The 20602-nt window shown below is 36.1% G+C and overlaps 1 protein-coding gene across 2 annotated transcripts in view; it reads left to right on the plus strand.

Annotated features, from left to right (window-relative positions):
• Positions 1-11516, plus strand: part of LOC149780776 (bifunctional polynucleotide phosphatase/kinase-like) — a 54428-nt gene extending 42912 nt beyond the window's left edge. For both annotated transcript variants that reach the window (XM_089937851.1, XM_089937852.1), the window contains exons 14-17: positions 423-532; positions 5590-5677; positions 8205-8266; positions 11329-11516. In XM_089937851.1, coding sequence (XP_089793977.1) covers positions 423-532; positions 5590-5677; positions 8205-8266; positions 11329-11452 — 384 coding nt within the window. In that variant the 3' untranslated portion in view covers positions 11453-11516. The remainder of the gene's footprint in view (positions 1-422; positions 533-5589; positions 5678-8204; positions 8267-11328) is intronic.
• Positions 11517-20602: the final 9086 nt, after the last annotated feature.

Consider the following 20602-nt stretch of genomic DNA (forward strand, 5'->3'; position numbering starts at 1 on the left):
GCATTTGCAAGGAAAAATTTACCCAATCAACTTAATAACTGTAGTGGGCATTAAGCCTGGTTTTTGGTGGGGTTTTTTTTGTGCTGTTGAAGAAGTGAATGCTGGTGGTACCTTTTATAAAGATATATACGTTTGTCCCTCTTTAGTGTGCATGTTGTTTTCTACCCTGCAAATGACAAATCCGTAAAAATAAGTACACATGTACGTGCATTTTCCTGCCAAATCATGAAATTTTATAACCCTGAATTTAAAGTGATTCAAATTATGGCCAATCATGTTCTCAAAGTGTCATTAAAAAACACAAAACTTTCGATCAAAAGTGGATTAAGTTTTATACATTATGTCAAGAGGATATATTCCTCGAAATGTGCAGAAATACATATTAAACAAAATTGCAAAAATGTACATTTTTATTTCTAAAGGATACATTGGGCAGCTGGCAAAAGTGTGTTAAACTGTGCATGGAGGCTTTACAGGCAGGGAAAAGTGTAGTTGTTGATAACACCAATCCTGACCCAGAGTCCAGAGGCAGGTGAGAACATTGGCTCAAAATATAGTAGATGTGGCTGACATAATAGTACAAGTGACACTGCAGTATCTACCAATAGTTGTGAAAGAGTTTCCATTCATATAAAATTGGTCTCAGACTCATAAAACTTTCAAAACAGAAACTGGGAAATTTCTAGAAACTTCAAGATCAGATAAGAAATCTATTAATAATGATTGCATTAAATTTTCATCATTTCTTACATTTCTTCAATAGAACTGTCTAGCAGATTTATAAAGAACTATGGCTTTTGAAAATTGCAGGTTGAATAGAAGTCAGTTTTCTGCCTTAACAGTTTGTTTCTAATTCCAGACCTGATAGATTTGAACAGAAATAACACTTTTGAAACAATACTGTTTAATTTGAAACAGTATTATTTAATTTGAAAGAACATTTTTTAATTGCATCATTTACCAGTGATGTGTCATAATGTTAAACATTTCAAGTGGGTTTTTTTGTGTGCTTATAATAAAAATAAAATGCTGAGGTAGGCAGGTTTGAATAGTTTGAATAGTTTGCTTAACTTGAATACAGTAAAATAGTCTGTCAGCAGCTTTCTGGAGATCGCTCCAATGGCCTAGTGGTTAGAGCATCTGCCTTGGATGCCGGAGGTCATTGGTTCGAACCTGGCCAAGTCATACCAAAGACTTATAAAAATGATACTAACAGCTGCCTTGCTAGGTACTCAGCATTAAGAGGTTAGTGTTAGGACTGGTCGGCCTGGTGTCAGGATATTGTAACTGGGTGGGACATGATGTTACATGTCTGTGGTATGATGCCTCAGTGCTAGACATCACTATAAACTGCCATACTGCGAACATCATAGCAATAGGATTGGAAAATTGTTAATGTGACCTTAAAAATCCAAATCGCTAACACACACACAATTCTTAGTGTAATACATTTTCATGTTACTAGCTCAATTAGCTGAAGGTCAAGTGAGCTTATGGTAGGGCCCTACATCAGGGGTCTCTCACTCAAACCACCCTGAGGGCCACATGAAGGTCTTTTCAATGGCCCAAAGGTTGCACCACCTTTGTTATCTCTCATGACACCTTGTGACACCAATCATTTTGCATGCCACAGGATATGGCTTGGTGGTTCGCATGTGACCTGTGGGACGTGTTTTTGAGACCCCTGCCCTACATCCTGAGTCATGTTTCAGTAGTTCACAATTGCTATTTTAATCTTCTCAAAAACCACTGGACCATTTTTTAACAAAATTGCCACAGAACATTCTAGTATAAAGGACTTAAAAGTTTGGAGAAACAGTGCTGATCAGCCTTCAAATATGGCTACAGTTACCAGAACTACTTAAAACCCTTTTACATGAATTCTGCTGGAAAAAAATATTGATAAAAAAATTTGAGAACAATTATACTAGCAGGAAAACCTTTTGACATCTTCAGATATAGCCAGTATTACTAAGAATAAAAATACACCATTAATACAAATTTTAAAAAAATTGAAATTACTTATTTTCCTAAAAACTGCTAATTGAATTTGAACAAGTTGAAAGAAAGTATCCTGGCATGAAAGCCTTTCATTTTGGTACAAAAAATGAAAATGTGACCACCATAAATGAAAATAAAGAAAGCATGAAATAACTTCTTAAAAACCGCTGAATAGAAATTGACCAAACCTGACAGAAAGCAGAGGGCTGATGCTGATACTTCTTAAAATAGCGTAACCATTATTAGTTATTGAAAACAATTTAAACAATAATTTCATCTAGAACAAAGATCAGAATATGATCGATTTGACAGAAAGCTTCCGGGTTCTTCCTCCACCATTAATACTGGCCAGCATGTATAGCCTATCGTGTGCTGAAAAATGGCGTTAAACCATACAACAACAACAGAAAGCTTCAAGGCATGACCTTTTAGGTTCATGCAAAAGATGCAGACGCATCATAAACATGGTCACAGTTACTTTTAAAATATTTAAATAAAAGACAAAAAAATTTGAACAACTTTGCTAACACTCTCTCTGCAAAATATAACTAAAATTGACAGAAAGCATCCAGGTAGCGAAGTTTTGAAAGTTTATGTGCAAATACTAATCTGCTATGAAATATGTTCTCCACTACTAAAAATAAAAAATAAAAAAACAACTTTAAACGACTCCTTCAGAACTATTGAATAGAATTTGACTAAGTTGTTGGAGACCATTCTGATTTATACAGAACTTGCCAAAAGATAAGTCGTTGGAGACCATTCTGATTTATACAGAACTTGCCAATCAGCTACCTGTACTAAAAATAGAAAAACCTTCACATAACTTCTTCTCAAACAACGCTTTAAATAAATGTTATCTTTTTTCATCAAAAGCATCCTGGCATAGAGGGCTTTCATATTTGTATAAGTGTTGCTAATCTGCTTTGAGATTTGCTGTGATTACTAAAAATAATAAAAGGTTTAAAAAACGTTTCCTTAACTACTGCTCAGCAGTATAATAGATTATATTGACAGAAAGCTCCTTGACATAGAGAAAATGATGCAGATATGCTTGCAAATCTGTCCACAATACAAAAAATAGAAAAACCTTGAAACTACTTTTCAAAAACTGCTAAACAGAGCTTGAGCTAATTTTTAAAGCATTCTGTCATAGAGAAGCTTAAAGTTTTGTGCAACTGATGCTGATCCACTGTCAAATATGGCTACTGTTACTAAAAATAGAAAAACTTTGAAATGACTTCAGGCCTGTTCCTTTAAAACATACATGGTACCCAGGGAAGGCACTTTTACAGTGGGGTACTCAACCATAGATGCAGTTTAGACATTTCTTATCATTTTAATATAAACTCTGTGAAATCAAAGTACCATGGCATATATTTTTAAAAAACTGCCTTCCCTGGGTATCCTGTATGTTTAATTGGAACAAAACTATTGAAATTTGACCAAACTGTATGGAATGCATTTTGGCATGAAGACAGATGCTTCCAGTTTGCCATAAGATATAGTCGCTGTTACAAAAAAACTTGAAAAACCTATGAATAGTTCTCCTTAAAAACTACTTAATAAACCTTGATCATATTTGAGAGAAAGTGTTGAGGGCTTTCAAATTTATGCAGCTGATGTTGACCTACCATCATAAGAATCGAAAAACTTAAAATGACCTTCTCTGAAACTATTCAGCAGAATTAAATCATATTTGACAGAAACCATCCTGGCATGACGACCTTATAATCTGATTAGAGGATACTGATCTGTCCTCAGATACAGTCATATTAAAATTAGATCTTGAAATGACTTCTCAGGGATCAAATAAAATTGGATCAAACTTGACGTCAAGCATTCTTCCATGAAGATTTTCAGATCTATATATTTAATATTTACTGCTTGATTTTTAATCCTAAGCGGGCAAAATCATGCAAAAAAATAAGAATTGTGTGCATTTTTTGTTAAGAATGCGTTATTTTATTATTTTTTGGGCTGTAAAATTCCTGATTGTCACTCAGCGTATTTGTTGTACTTGTATAGTTGTAAATACATCACATATTTCCCTGTGTCATGTGTTCAATTCGGATTGTTTACTAATGAAGGTCAGAAGAACACGTTTGATACAGTGGCTGGTTTGGCAGGACAATGTGTTAAATCAGTTAAAACTTGGACCCTTTTTCATTATTTTAGCAGTAATACTTCTAACAACAGTTGACTGCTCCAGTGGCCTATTGATAGAGCGCCCGCTCTGGATTCGTGGGTTTGATGCCTGACTGAGTCATACCAAAGACATATAAAAATGGTACTAGCAGCTGCCTTGCTTGGTGCTCAACCATAAGAGGTTAGTGTTAGGATTCTCAACAGACTCATGATGATTTCAATTGAAGGACCTCCTCTGAGAGACTTCAACTTTAACAAGGCATTCGTAGAGTGGAGGATGAGGAAGGACAGGAAGCTATTTAGGAAATAGTGATCATATTTGCAGAATAATGCAGTTACAATTACAGTCAGTCTGGATGCAAATGTATATATGTTCCAGTAAAGAATTGACTGTTATAAAAACATTATATACTTGCCCTAATTCATTTTGAGCTTTGGACTTTTCCTTAAAAATTATTTTTTGTCATCCATGAAAGGAAAATATGTGCTCTTCTGATCTTTCTTAGTATGGATTTGTAACCAATCAGAATTGAGCATGTGACACGCAGGAAGTACATCACACCTTTTTAAGATTGGCCAGAGGAGTGACACTATTTGCAGTCTGTGGTTTGACTCTTTAATGGTTAGTTTGTAGATAGAATGTTATTAGGAATATAAGACTTTGATTTCAGTTTCAAGTAATATACTACAACATACAGAAGACATGATAGGCATTTAAGGCACTAGTTATACTTGTTATTGCTCTTTTTGAATAAATTGATTTGGGTTTTTTTACACCATACTGGAAGCCTCCCCCCGGCTTTGTTGCCCCCCCCCCCCCTGTTTTCAGATTCAGTGGGGGCAAGTACCTACATTTATCAAATCCTAGATGCAACCCTGGTCCCATCCATCTTGAGCACCTTTGTCTTTAAAATTGGGTCCCTGATCAAGGAGTAAAAAGAAATTTGATCTTTGAATTCATCTTTTAATACCCAGTAAATGTGTGTGAGGGAGAGAGAGAGAGAGTTGTACAATGGGATTCTTGGGTCTTTATCACACCCCAACTCTCAGACATTAGTCTTGTAAACGGGGAATCTGGAAGATATTTTCAGTTTAAGTAAAACAATCCCCACCTGCAGAGGCTGCATCAGAATTTAAAACTTCCGTGTAAATCTACAGATAACCCTTAATCAAATCCCAAGGTTTAATGTCGTAGCCTTGAATGGTATAGTATATTTTTTTTCTCCATTATTTACATAGGCATGCTCACAACTCCAGATGGACAGGGTCAGATTTTTTGAAAAATGTAGGGATCATGACATAGAAATATTTTGATAAATACAGAGAGCAGTTTTCATAGCAACCCATTTTATGATAAATACAGAGAGCAGTTTTCATAGCAACCCATATTATGATAAATACAGAGAGCAGTTTTCATAGCAACCCATTTTATGATTGTAGATACATAGAGTGTGCCAAGAAGGCTAAGGTGCAATGTCGCTGTTTTGTCTCCACAGTGGGCCACATGCAATCAAGACATAATGAAAGGGTAAGCATCGTTTTATGAAAATAAACTCCATGTTATAGTAGGGCTGGGTTTGCGAGGTAGCAGGCTAATATTCCTAAAGGGTAAGCATCGTTTTATGAAAATAAACTCCATGTTATAGTAGGGCTGGATTTGCGAGGTAGCAGGCTAATATTCCTAAAGGGTAAGCATCGTTTTATGAAAATAAACTCCATGTTATAGTAGGGCTGGGTTTGCGAGGTAGCAGGCTAATATTCCTAAAGGGTAAGCATCGTTTTATGAAAATAAACTCCATGTTATAGTAGGGCTGGATTTGCGAGGTAGCAGGCTAATATTCCTAAAGGGTAAGCATCGTTTTATGAAAATAAACTCCATGTTGTAGTAGGGCTGGGTTTGCGAGGTAGCAGGCTAATATTCCTAAAGGGTAAGCATCGTTTTATGAAAATAAACTCCATGTTGTAGTAGGGCTGGGTTTGCGAGGTAGCAGGCTAATAATGTGATTGGATAAGTATTTACTTCAAATTTTTTTCCATGAATAGTGACATTAATACGGGATTTTCACTTAAACCCTTCATGCAATATGGTTCTGAAAAAAACTTTTTAAGTTTTAGTTTTGTTCTAAGTTATTTCTTGGTAATACACTCTTGCTAACTTTCGAAAAAAACAGTATTCTACCCACAAACTGGCCCAAAAACTGGTTTTGTCTGCAAAAAACTACAGCTAGCATACTTTCCATGCATATAGCATTTTTAATTAAATTGTTTACTTCCATTACACAAGTTTACATGGCGTACAGTAATTATTTTGGAAGGCCATGTGGTTGAATGATGTGATTGATAACTGTTGAAGGATAGTCATTTATTTACCTTTACACTTATGTCCTCTGCAAAGGTACCAGTAATTATTAGGTTTGACTGATCTTCTTTCCATAAAGATCACTGTGACTACTCATAAAAGCCAGCCGTAGGATGAAACAAAGTCGGTAACTCAGTAACAAGAATATTTGGTTTAAAAAAAACCAGTGTCAGGGGAAACTATAATGACTAGCAGATCTAAATATTACAAGTACTAAATGCAGAAATCTGAGAAGATTCCAGATAAGATTTGAATTTTACTTTCTACAGAGTTTAATAATGTTTTAATCTGGAACCTGCACCGTGAAGTCGGCAGATCCCTATAGTAATCATGTCCATCCATCCAGCTATCTGTTCCACCGTCTCTGGCCATCAGCAATCTTGTTTCTGCATGATGACTCTACTGGATTATGGACAAATTTGCAGTGTATATTTGTGTTAATTAGACCATGAAAGAGTTCAGATGCCAGCTGTCTTTGTCAGAATTTTTCATGACATTTACAGGAGTTATGCCTGCCCTCCTCACTTCGGTTTCTGCTACATAATTTTACCAAGGTTTCTTGGATTTCAGCCAAATTTGGTATGCGGCTTTATGTGAGTGAGTGATTTAGATTTTTAATGTAGCTTTAACAATGTTTCAGTCATATCGCTACGATGTCTGCAGTGTGACAGTTTATAGTGATGTCTAGCACTGGGGCATCATGCCACAGACATGTAGCATGATGTCCCACCCAGTCACTTTATCCTGACACAAGGCTGACCAGTCCTAACACTAACCTCTTAATGCTGAGCGCCAAGCGAGGCAGCTGTTAGTACCATTTTTGTAAGTCTTTGGTATGACTTGGCCGGGGTTCGAACCCACGACCTCCCGCATCCAAAGCAGATGCTCTAACCACTAGGCCACCAGAGTGGTTATGCTGCTTTATGTTGATCAAACCTTGAATTAGTTAAATTCCCAGTATTCCATGACATCATTGACAGTAGTTATGCCCCTGATAGCTATCCTTCTAACTTTGGTTACCACTGCATCAGGTCATCAAGGATTATTGACTTCCGACCAAATTCTGTATACAGCTTCATTTTGTAAAGACCTTCAATATGTTTGATATCTATTGTTCAACATCATCATTTACTGGTAATGAGATTTTGGCCTCATCTTTCTCCATCCTTTTAACTTCAGTTTCTGCAATGTAACTTTACTAAGGATTTTTAAATTTTTTTTAATTTGAACAAAAACAAGAATGTACCTTTACATTGATATGACCTAATGTTAGTTTCTAGCATTTCATGACATATACAGGTTTTATGGTCCCTGGTTATCTATCCTGTTGACTTAGATTTACATCTCATTACGTAAAAAAAGAAACCTTTTGAATTCCATGGGTTTGGAACTGCAGTTTCTGAACTGTGCTGGAGGTAATTAAAGTGTAAATGTACTTTACAAACTTTTTCAACTGAACATAGCGTTTGTCTTTGCTGAATTAGTCTCAGATCAAACTTTGGAAACTTTTTAATGACTGTTTCAAATGTGGCTCTCAAATTCCATCTAGTTAATTGTGTTGGTACATAAGGCTGAAGTACTTGGGTAATGGGTGGAGTGGGTGGGTGGAGAGCCAAAGAAAGGTATGTAAATGCAAGAAGGAAAGAGTAAGTGTTAAATTGAGGAATACTGTTATCATTCTCACTTTCCATTTCAGTTTCGAGAAATTGTTGACAAATCTCACCAGCCCATCAATGAGATGATAATGAATTCATACAAGTAAGTCATAAAAGTTAGTAGTAAAAATGGCTATTCACTACATTTCACAAGGGAGTTTTTTAGTATCTCCTCCAGACTCATGAAATGTTAATTATATGTAATAGAAATAAAAATAAAAACATTGTTTACATATCAGATATAAATCATTCAGGGTCAAGGAATTGCGGTGATCCAAGGTCAAGGACCTGACGTTTTCACCGTTGGGCCTAATATATTGTGTCAGAAGTCATTCAGAACTGCCAGTTTTCCAAGAAATGGAAATTAAAAATATTCAGCTGCAGTGTCAAAGTTGTTATAAACTTATATCTTCAAAATTCTGTTCCTAAGTGTACTTTTATTTTGCTGTGTGCAAATTTGTCAGACTGGGACCTATAAAGAAGTATGAGTCTGCACTATCCTTGCCTATGGATTTTTAGTACCAGTCCACAAGTATAGCAAAACTGCAGGTCCAAAATTCAGATCTTGTTCAGAGAACTGTATGTTTAATTGTTTGGAAACACAACATTCCAGTTTTCCCTCCGCAACCTTATTCAGTGACATTTGAAATGCTTCATGAAAAGATATGTGCATATTGTGTGACTGGTGCTCAGATCATCAAGTTGAATTAGTCGCTAACTAAAACATTGAAACACGAACCGACCTTTACACACGGTTGCACTCCAGTGGACATCATTTAACTTTGGCAACTCAACTTGTGGCAAATCTGAAAAACCTAAGGAAGCAAAACTGAGGAAAATGACCCTCCAATGAAACAATAAACCAAACAAGGACTGAGAACATTTGAAGAACACTTGAATACATAGATTATTTGGGGTTGATTATGATGGATTGTTGGGAGAAGCTGTTGTGTTTGACCAGTTTGAATTTTCTTGATTAAAGGTTGTCCCATGTCATGTTTGTGCAAAATTCAAGGAATATTTGTAACTGTGCTTTTGATATTCATTGGGCCTGATTTGGACCTATTAATATGTTGGACCTGATATTCATTAGGCCTGATTTGGACCTATTAGTATGTTGGACCTGATATTCATTAGGCCTGATTTTGACCTGTTAATATGTTGGACCTGATATTCATTAGGCCTGATTTTGACCTGTTAATATGTTGGACCTGATATTCATTAGGCCTGATTTGGACCTATTAATTAGTTGGACCTGATATTCATTAGGCCTGATTTTGACCTGTTAATATGTTGGACATGATATTCATAAGGCCTGATTTTGACCTGTTAATATATTGGACCTGACATTCATTGGGCCTAATTTGGACCTATTAATGTGTTGGACCTGATATTCATTGGGCCTGATTTGGAGCTATTAATATTTTGGACCTGATATTCATTAGGCCTGATTTTGACCTGTTAATATGTTGGACCTGATATTCATTAGGCCTGATTTTGACCTGTTAATATGTTGGACCTGATATTCATTAGGCCTGATTTTGACCTGTTAATATGTTGGACATGATATTCATTAGGCCTGATTTTGACCTGTTAATATGTTGGACATGATACTCATTAGGCCTGATTTTGACCTGTTAATATGTTGGACCTGATATTCATTAGGCCTGATTTTGACCTGTTAATATGTTGGACATGATACTCATTAGGCCTGATTTTGACCTGTTAATATGTTGGACATGATACTCATTAGGCCTGATTTTGACCTGTTAATATATTGGACCTGACATTCATTGGGCCTAATTTGGACCTATTAATGTGTTGGACCTGATATTCATTGGGCCCTCAGCTGCAAAACTTCATAATTATTTGTTTTCAAAAACTTAACACGAGTTGGCTAAGAAGATGATGAATGTACATTATAATATACACTAAACCGAATAATCTAACTATGAAGGTGAATGTGTGCTCAAATCAACTAGCATGGTCTTTTGGCATGTCCATAGAATGATATAGCATGTTAATTGATTCATTAATTAAAAAGTTAGTTAGCTTTTCCCATCGTTACTCGTGAAAAGATGCCATTGGATGTGAGGTTATATAAAAACATTATGCTGGGTTTTTTGTTGTTGTTACATTCATATATGAATAGAGTTACATAATAGTTCACCTCTCAGGTGGCCTAAATGGTTAGAGAGTCTGCCTTGGATGCGGGAGGTCACAGGTTCGAACCCTGGCCAAGTCATGCCAAAAACTTCAAAAAATGCTACTAGCAGCTGCCTTGCATGGTGCTCAGCATAAAGAGGTTAGTGTTAGGTCAGCCTGGTGTCAGGATAATGTGACTGGATGACATGATGTAACATGTCTGTGGTATGATGCCCCAGTGCTAGACATCACTCTTAACGGCCACACAGCAGACATTGTAGTGATATGGCTGAATTTTGTTTAAACTAAATTAAAAATCTAAATCACACACATATTTCACTCCTGGCTAGCAATGTAAACAATTGGTGATCCACTTGTTGTGCAGTGGCCCGGGGTGGCAGTGGTCTGAGGTGCTTGCCTTTGTAGATCACTGAAATATCACCTCTCTGTTCATGTTTTTTCAAGCCTTGGGTAGGCCAGCTTGGGTATGTGAGAAAGCTTGCCAGCAGCTTCATGTGGGTCAGTGGTTCACTGACATATCACCTCTGTTGATGTGGGTTTAAGCCTTGGGTATGTGAGAAAGCTAGTAGCTCCCTGTTTTGTCAGTTGTTCTTCCCAGGGTGTTCCCAGGTTCTGTTGTTGTTGTGGGCTTAATGCCATGTTTCGGCACATGATAGGCTATACAGTGCAGTATAATTGGTAGAGGAAGCACCCTGGAAGAACCACAGACCACTTGGCCACCTGGGGCCCCTCCAAGATTCTTCTTCCACTATCTATTCCATATATAGCTTATCTTGTGCTGAGAAATGGCATTAAATCCACAAAACCATGACAGGAAAAAATTCTGTGGAAAAGTAGTTATTAATTTAACGATGTTCAGTTGGTTAATTGAACAAAAGGTAAATTGTATGTAATTCAGATTTGTTAATTCGGAAAACATGAAGATGCATCCTTAAGTTATATGTTGCTTTTGTGACTGTTTTTCTTAATTTTATTTTTTGCCCTTTTTTCCCCTTGAAGGAAGCAGTATAAGCCACCAGAACTAAAGGAGGGATTCTCAGAGATTGTGAAAGTTAACTTTGTGCCTCACTTTTCAAGCCCAGACCATCAGAGATTGTACAGTCAGTTTTTACTGGAAAAGTAATATTACGATGTGATATGATGTTGCTGTAGAAGTGCGAGCACATGCAATAAAGTCTGAAATGAAATTGAGTTTTAGCATGAATATAATTTTTCCAACAGTTGACTGTCAGTATATGAGAGAAAATAGTAAAATGTGAGAAATAATTAATGTTAATTTGTTAAATATTGCACTCTTGGCCCTCCTCCCTGAAGGCAAATGGAGCTTATTGTATGGCCTTGCATATGCTGTCTGTTTGTTCTTCAAATCCATCTGTCGATATATCAAAAACGGTCTTGAATGTTTTATTTGTTCATCTGTAAAGCTTATGCTTGAGCCCCTTCCTCCATGTCAGCATTATCTGCATAGTTTATATATCTGCAGTCAGGTTGGGACATTGGGACTTTATTGCCACTACTGCCAGCTTTAAGCATTGTATCTTCATGGAACTTGGGGTGATCCTTGCATGGCCCACTGATCGGGAAAAGTAGGTCATATTGATCTACTTTTATGAACTTTGATTTATTATTATAGGTTAAACCCAATGTACAAGTTTTGTCTTCCCAGTCACTCTCGACCTTTAGGAATGATGTATATATTAAATTTTGCCACGGTCATCATTTTGAACTACTCCAGGAAAATGTAGGTCGGTGACCTATTTTTCTTATAATACTGTTTCTTGCAGGTTAAAATTTTGTTTTACTATCAAATCACCAGATTCAAGGAAATTGATTCCTTACATTAGTCTGAACAATGATGGGTGAAATTTATTACAGTGACCCAATTTCCTTACATGGAATGACTCGTTGATTAAAGGTCATCTCCAGTGTCAAAGTTTGTACTCTGTGAAGATTCCAGCCATAGGCATGAAGCCTCCATGAAACTTTGTAAGCATGTCCCTAGCACTATTGTGCCTCTTTTCCAAGGGAAAATAGATCACAGTGACCTAATTTTCTTACACTAATTACTTTATTGTATTCTGGGTATTCCCAGCATCAGACAAACTTAGGCATAAAAGGGATACTGGTTGACTTTCTGACAAATCTTGATTGAACATGCTCTATCAAAATTGTTTCATTGTTCCTTCCCTAATAATGGTGTGGCTTCTATTACAACTATGTGTTAACAAATAGCAAGAGATAGGTGCCACTTTCTTGACAACATTGCTGTTAATGTTAATTTCATATTCAAGCTTTTACAAGTAATAAACAGCATAAATTGCAGGGTAAACATATTTTAGGGAACAACAGAGCTGAGAGGTGACAGAGCATTGTAACCACAATATAATTAAAATTAAGATCTCTGACATAACAACTACTAATTATGAATAGATATTGATTTTAATAAGATTGTATGCCCCGCGTAAATGTGTTCATATTCCATCATAATTAACATTCATGATTTCCTTCTTGTATTGTGTCTCAGTTAGATTCACAATCGGTGGGTAACTGGTTTGATCAGGATATGGTGGCAGCTAGTGTATATCTCTAAGAAAGTCACTTAGCAACCACATATCTCTAAGCAAGTCACTTAGCAACCATTGCCTTGGCATCAGTTTCCTACCATTCTGTATATTGTCAGCTATTTTAAATTTGCTCTGGCTGGCAATGGGTATTTTGTTCATCAGTAAACACCTTGGTTTCTTTTGTCTCCTAGTGTGCCGACTCTAAACATTGTAGGGATGTTTTCTATCGTGTCCAAATATACCAGGCGGCAAACTAGTCCTAGAGCTAAGGGAAAAACTCCCAATCCTTGAGCAACAGGAAGAATACACCAAACCCCTTGGTCGCAAACTAACCCAAGGACAATCACCAAGGCCAACGAATACAGAAACAAATTGGAACAAGAAAACAAACTAAAAACACTAATCACAAATGACATTCAAATCACCTACTCTGGATTCACTAAAGTCTACACAGATGGATCAACAAAAAATACTGAACCACCAAGAACAGCAGCTGCAATAGTTATCCCTGAATACAACATCCAAATGGGGACCAGACTACTAGACCATTGCTTTGTTTAAACCACAAAGTTCTGGGCAAGTATTGAATCACTCAGATGGACAATAACATCCCAAAACTGTCATTATTAGTGACTCTCTTAGTGTAATAAACTCATTAAAAATCGCAACACTAGATCAAGAGAGCTCTTTCTTGCCAGGGCCTACCATATGCTTAAAGAATTATCCACGAGGAACCAAATAGTAGAGTTTATGTGGGTACCATCGCATATAGGAATCTCTGGTAATGAACAAGCAGACAAATTAGCTAAAGTTAAATTAGGAGACCCCAATCCAGCCAGAGTTAGATAAAGCTCTACAGAAGTACATTGCTTCGTAAAAACCTATATTAACCAAAAGTAGCAGGAACACTTGGAATCCCACGCCTAAGGGTAGGAAACTGCCCTCAGTCCTAAAAACAGTAGACCAATCCATCAAATGACCCAAGGGAAAAGTGTAGACCAAAAAATCATGAACTGCATAATGACAGGGAAAACCAGATTAGCAGGCAGTTGTGGTATACATAAGTCCAAAACCAGTAAACATAGACTGCTACAATTGTCACACTTTAGAAGAAGTAGATCAAGTATTGCACTAAACTCCAGATAGCAAGAAACAACTTTCAAAGAGCTCAAAAGAAATTGGAACCCCCTGTACATATCCAGACTTCCTATACCCAACAAATCCTAACAAACATTTAACAAATTGAAACATATTAAAATACCGTAAAACAACAGGGTTCAAAAATAGGATTTAATCGACCCCAAATAAACCAGTTAGGTAACCAATTGAGACAGGCAACTTTGATATATCTAAGTGACCTGAGTATTCAGCAAAGAAACCTGTCTTACCAACAAAAAAAAAAGTTATACCCCACTCAATCAAATTCAGACAAACCATCAGCTAAAACAGTTAGGATGGGCGACTTTGTTACGTCTAGAGTGACCTGAGTATTCAGCAAAGAAACCCGCCTAACCCTAACATTACCAGTACCTCCCTTCAATTAAACCCCACCTAATAACCAAACACCCTTTAAATAAAATTTATTTAAAAAAACAAGAAAAACAACAAATTTTATCTTTTCTTTCTTCTTTCCACTAACCTATTCTGAACTAACCATTAAAAGACAGCACAGAGTACTCTACGTTTCTCTATCAGCAGAGAGGGTGAACCCACCAATTTTTCAAAGGTCTTTTTTTAAAAACCAAGGCTTTCTACGAAAATGAAAAAAATAAGGTCATATCGTCAAACCAAAGTCTCTAACCAACCGAGAGTTTCTCTACTTGGGTTGGTTTATTTTTGTTACTGTATTTTTGTCTGTTTTTTAAAATTTATGCACGTGCATTTACCCGCTATGACACTTATTTGTGGTCGCGCCCTCTCAGCTGCTCTAATTTTCAGTCTCATCCAAAAAATTTATCGAGGCCTATACGATATCGTGATCGGGGGGTCGGGTAAATTTATTGTTATAAATCCATGTGGGGTTGACTGCTTGCGAAAAGAAGTTTTTAAATTTAATTATATCCATATCACTGCTACACCAGGTCTGGTGAATATTTTGTAATGTATGCGTATCAACTCTGTTAAATACAAGTAAAATATTACAGTTGATCACTTTTGGTATTTATGTATACTGCTGATTAACATAATTCACGTCTGTTTTTATGCCTGCCTGTGGAAAATATTCGAGCTGGATCTGACTGTTTATCCAGCATAACATCATCATATACAACTAAGTTGTTAATAAATCCATCAAGATCATCTACAGACGGTGCTTCACCGATATCAGTTGCAAAATCAATAATATCGTAAGCTTCATTTAACAATTTTGCATTTTTATTAAAATCTTGAAGCATTTCGTAGCATTGCTGGTCATCAACTGATGGTGCTATCAAATACAACTTATCCCATTTGATCCATCTCATTATCAAATTAGGTAGCAATTGTGTTTTACCAGACCCAGATGGCCCAATTATTATCATTCTAATAAATATAATTTGGTAGCGTTGGATGATGTTTGGCTGGCTATTGTTTTTTGTCACTGAGAAATCAATTACGTCCATGTTATAGACAATGATAAATAATATGGATCTATATTGCGTTCAATGCAAAACAGTAACCCCCACGAGTGGACTAACAACTATAACAACAAAATATAAAATGCGTGCAAGTGTGAACAATGTGGTACAAAGAATGTAAATTTATTTCCAAGAAGACAGGTGGTGATATCGCTACGTCATTGGGAAAGTTACCAGGAACTCCATGGGATCAATATCCAGGAGAAAAACATCTTTCAGGATATAATTATTGCGGTCCCGGTACCAGACTTGATATCAGACTCAAGCATGTCACGTTCATGATGTAGCTTATACACGTAACGATCTGCAACAACGACATATAGCAGATGTGAAATTAATTCATGCGTTTAATTCTATTTTTAAAAAAATATTTCAGGGAATCATTAGCTATTTGGTTGGTAAGATCTGCAGTGAAAGGTAATCTATTATTAGGAAACTGAGATTCATGGCCAGTAATTAATCAACTGATTATTATTATAATGGAATCGATATATTACCGTATAGCCCAAGAGGAAATTGGATGGGTAGAGCAGCGATTAGTAAACTCACCGATGCAGCAAATGTTACATGTGTTTCCGCCGCAGCATGGTTAGCAATACAAGCAATATGGCAAATTTATCTACACCGCCTAAACAAATTCAGCATGCACAGTTTGATGTCAGCTTGCCAAATTAAGTTCATCCAGTAGATATATTATTTTTAAAACACGATACTATCAAAATTGGAAGACCTGTAATCTACAGACTAGAGTTAACTGCTCCTCAATGTGGATTTGTTCATGAACAATTACAAGTAATTCCTGAAGACACACAATTACCACCATCTTCATTTAACTAGCACCCCTATGTCGATTACATTCAAGACAGGTCAGCATCACATTTTCACGTGTGTAACCAAGACTACTATTAATTCTATCTACGGTTAATTGTCTTGGATTATGAAGAATATTGCTCCACAGCATTACTGTGTTACAGCTTGCACAATGATTATTCTGATGTTTTAATGTTGTGATAAATTCTGCATCAAAATCAAAGTCGAGCTTATTTTATTTATCGCATTGTTTATAACAATTTTTTTTTCTTACTATATCATCACTAACAACTTCGTTATTCGTGCCAGCTTTTTTTGTAAAATTTACAATAACATTCCACAACTGAGATATTCTGACTCGAGGCACTGCGAGATAAACTAAGTTTGACCATTCAGTATGATCAACAACGATCCAAACAGCTGTATCAGAGATGGTTAATCCTTGTGATGAATGGATCATCATTGCGTATCCTAACGTCCACAAAGATTTTTCCATTTTCAAAGCATCCCCAACAGCACTGACATCAACTATAACAATATCATTTAATACAAGATTTTGTTTTGTCCCTGATACTGTCAAGGATCCTGGTATATCAGTGTCAATATTCTGTTGTTGTGTATCTGCTGGTCGATAAAACAATGGTGCAGGCAATTCTGAAAACTTCTCTTGTTGTAACTGAAATAATTTCTGCTGATGTCTATCACAAACTATCTTTCTACTTGCAACTATTAAGTCGCTTGGTCTCCACCTATCCCAAAAATTATTTGTTGGAGTTTCTGAAATTATCTCGTGCATTATTTCACACTGAATTGTATTCAGTTGTAGTCTGATTAATTTCTTAAACTCTTAATTCTGGATCAAGTGCTCTCTGATAAGTTATCTCCTCATAATAATCTACAAACTTTTTAAGTCATTCGTGTGGAGACAATCCAACAAAAGGTGGTGGTTGACCATGATCCCCACACATGACCACAGCTGTATTCTTCAGCAATAACCAATCGAGAAATGTTTGTAATATATCTTTAGATACTGTGCACACTTCATCCCAAATGATGATCCCTGGAACATATTTCTAGCCCATTCGATCAAGAGTTCATGTGTCCCCTTTCGATCGGAAGAAGCTATGATAAGTACATGATTTTACTCCTCGTTCGCTCATTTCTCTTGTGAGTCCGTGTGTAGTGTTAAAACAACTATATCAACTGAACTCTGTCTAAATAATTCAGTAACACGAGTTGTTTTAACAGAACTATCTGGTCTGTTTAGATAAACAGTTGTATGTCTAGTCACGGGATCATATACAGATGATGCTGATGATAATTTTGATATTTGATTATTTTTATAAAAAATATCTTTGATTTCAATGTCGGTGGATTCAGAATAATTATGTAACATTTCTTGTTTTATTCTCCATTGGCCTCATGATATATCATAAGAGGTACTTATATAAAATTGAATCAGCAATTCTAAATATTTTCTTTCGATATAGAATGAATCCGTAGCAACTCTGACCATGGTGTCAGGACATCTGTTTATCATCGATAATACATTTTTCGAAACATACGCGAGCATTGAGGATCTTAAATGAGTAAACTGAGGTGACTAGTCATCAGTGTAACCAACAATTGTACCTTTTGTGTTCCGTTAGACAAGTAAGCATTTTTTCAGCTTACAAATATATTTCTCTCTGTTGCATCAGCAGAAATAGAATCAAGTTAAACATCGTCTTTAATTAATCTTGTATAATGTTGTTTATGATCATATTGTCCTCCTTGGGTAAATTTACCGATTGTTCCTTTACCAAGATCTTTTGCAGTTTTATTTTCTTCATCAGTTTTATCAGAATTTCCTTTTGTTATGGTAACCAAACTTCAGTTTGCTTCTGATGTGATATAATTGCTTCATTTACAACCAACGATAATATTTTTGAATCGAGCATATATCATAATAAAACTATTGGGGCCCACTTTTGTTCTGAAAAGTGTCAACCACACCAGATATAACTAATTGGATGAAGACCTTTAGCAAACTCGAATGACTCTAAACAAGAGAATCCAGTCAGGTCAAAATCCGGTAATGGTCCATTTATTGCAGCTCTGGTCATCTCGTGTGTTGGATGTCCAAATCACATAAAATATCCATGACAATCACCCATTCCAAGAAAACGTCCTGTATAACTCACTGCCATATCAATCGAGATAACGTCGTTATAATTGTAAAAAGTATTCCTCAATCCGCTCTGTCCAATTTGCAGCAGCTTAGTTGCACGTCAGATCGTGTTGGCTTCCACAAATTTTTTCTCTTGTAAAGTGAGCAGCAACTGACAGAATGGTGAAACAATTATTTAGTAATTCTTCAATATTGTCGGTCTGTGATGAAAATTTCTGCACAAGATTTGTGATTTCTTCATGGAGAGATTCTGAACGAAAAACGTCTCCGTTAGGTCATACAAATCAATCATAGTTTTCATTATCTGAACTTGAAAACAACCACATGGATACAAGATTGCTTTTACTTATTTCGTTAATAAAATCAAATATATCACTGTCATAAAATGTTACGGCTCGATTTCGTGGAAATATTGTTACTACATTAGTCTACGCGTGAGCGTCATGGTCAACGATATTTATCAGAGCTCCCCTTTTTTTTAATGTCTTGAATCATGTAAATTCTCTCGTTATTGTTTTTGCTATTTTAGTGTTTTTTCTAACTTAGCGACATCATTAATTGTAGCTCCCTTATCCATAACTGATTCAGCCCACTCACCTATTTTTTTATGCCTTAGATCCATTAACCCATTTCCATGTATCGCATTTGTGAGTTGTTCTGTTACTCATTCGGCTACATAATTTATTGTTGAAAATTTCATTGGCGCTAAATCATCAATAATGGGATTATCATTCAATGGATATATCCCATAAATAACCGCGGTTACAAGATATGCTCGTGTATAATACAGTTTGTCAATACCAGTCAATATTCCTGGTTTGGAAGTTTTACTCAATATATCAATTTTTTAATTAGCAAGGACAGGGTCACGTTTGTCACGGATAATCCAAGTATTATTGTTGTTGTTGTTGTTGTTGTTGTAGGGTTTAACGCCATTTTTCAGCACATGATAGGCTATACATGGCGGCTAGTATTAATGGTGGAGGAAGAACCCGGGAAAACCCCGGAAAGAACCACCGACCCACGAGAAACCACTGGCAAGCTTTCTCACATACCCACATTAGCCGAATCCGAGACTCGAACTGACGCAGACAGGTGAGATGGCAGTGATCCATAACGGAGAGCGCTTTAGACCACTCGGACACTCGGGGCCCCAAGTATTATTGTCTATTTAAGCTTATACGATAAATTTTATTTTGAGAATATATCTTTGATCATCGAGATAATGAATAATCATTCCGCTCGATCATCGATTATTGAAACATTGATACCTTTGGTGATGACTTTGTCATCGCATATAATTTTGAATGCTGACCACACATGATATGCACCATTGTTGAAAATAATTTATTGGCGCCACTAATACTTTCAATCAGATTATTCATCGGATCAAACAGATCTTGCTTTGTTAAGTCAGGGGTTATACTGTTAAGGTCAAATCTAGATTTTGGAGGTTTGATTTTTAGATAATCTCTCAAACTCCTCCATATTATAACTAAGACAAACATTTAAAATAAAATATATACACAATGATCCAAGCAAAGAACAAGTGTAGGTGGTTAATGATAGGCTCTACAACTCCTTGTAATGAAGCTTGTGCAAATGAATTCTGCGGGCATCATTCACAAAGCATATGGAGGGGGAGTCTAGGACCAAAACTCTGCTTACGGTATGGTGTTGGAGTTAGAGGGAAAACACAGTTGTGTGTGCAGTGTGGTGGTAAAAAATACAGAGAACTAAAACGACATTATGATTTATAAAAATAACAATGACAACAATGATAAAGTTATAAGAAACGCTGAAGATTATTTAGCTAGATTTGTAAAATAATATTTTAGGCAAGTAATATTATATAATGGAGCAAAAAGAATTTGAGACATCCTATCACTAAGAAATATGAAGCATCTCGTGATGATGTAATCAAACACTGTCGACTACAAAACCAGTTTGTTTTGTTGATACTTTTGGTTATCGAAAATTTGGTGTTGGGAAGATGAATTATTTCTGTCATAAATTTATATACGAATGTTTCGGGGTGGAGGGTAATTGAAGACGGTCTTGTGATCGATCAAATTAATTCAGATAAGAAAGATAACTCTTTAAATAACTTGCGA

Source organism: Sinohyriopsis cumingii, chromosome 16 (genome assembly GCF_028554795.1).
Source record: "Sinohyriopsis cumingii isolate HCF-2022 chromosome 16, ASM2855479v2, whole genome shotgun sequence".
NCBI lineage: Eukaryota > Metazoa > Mollusca > Bivalvia > Unionida > Unionidae > Sinohyriopsis > Sinohyriopsis cumingii.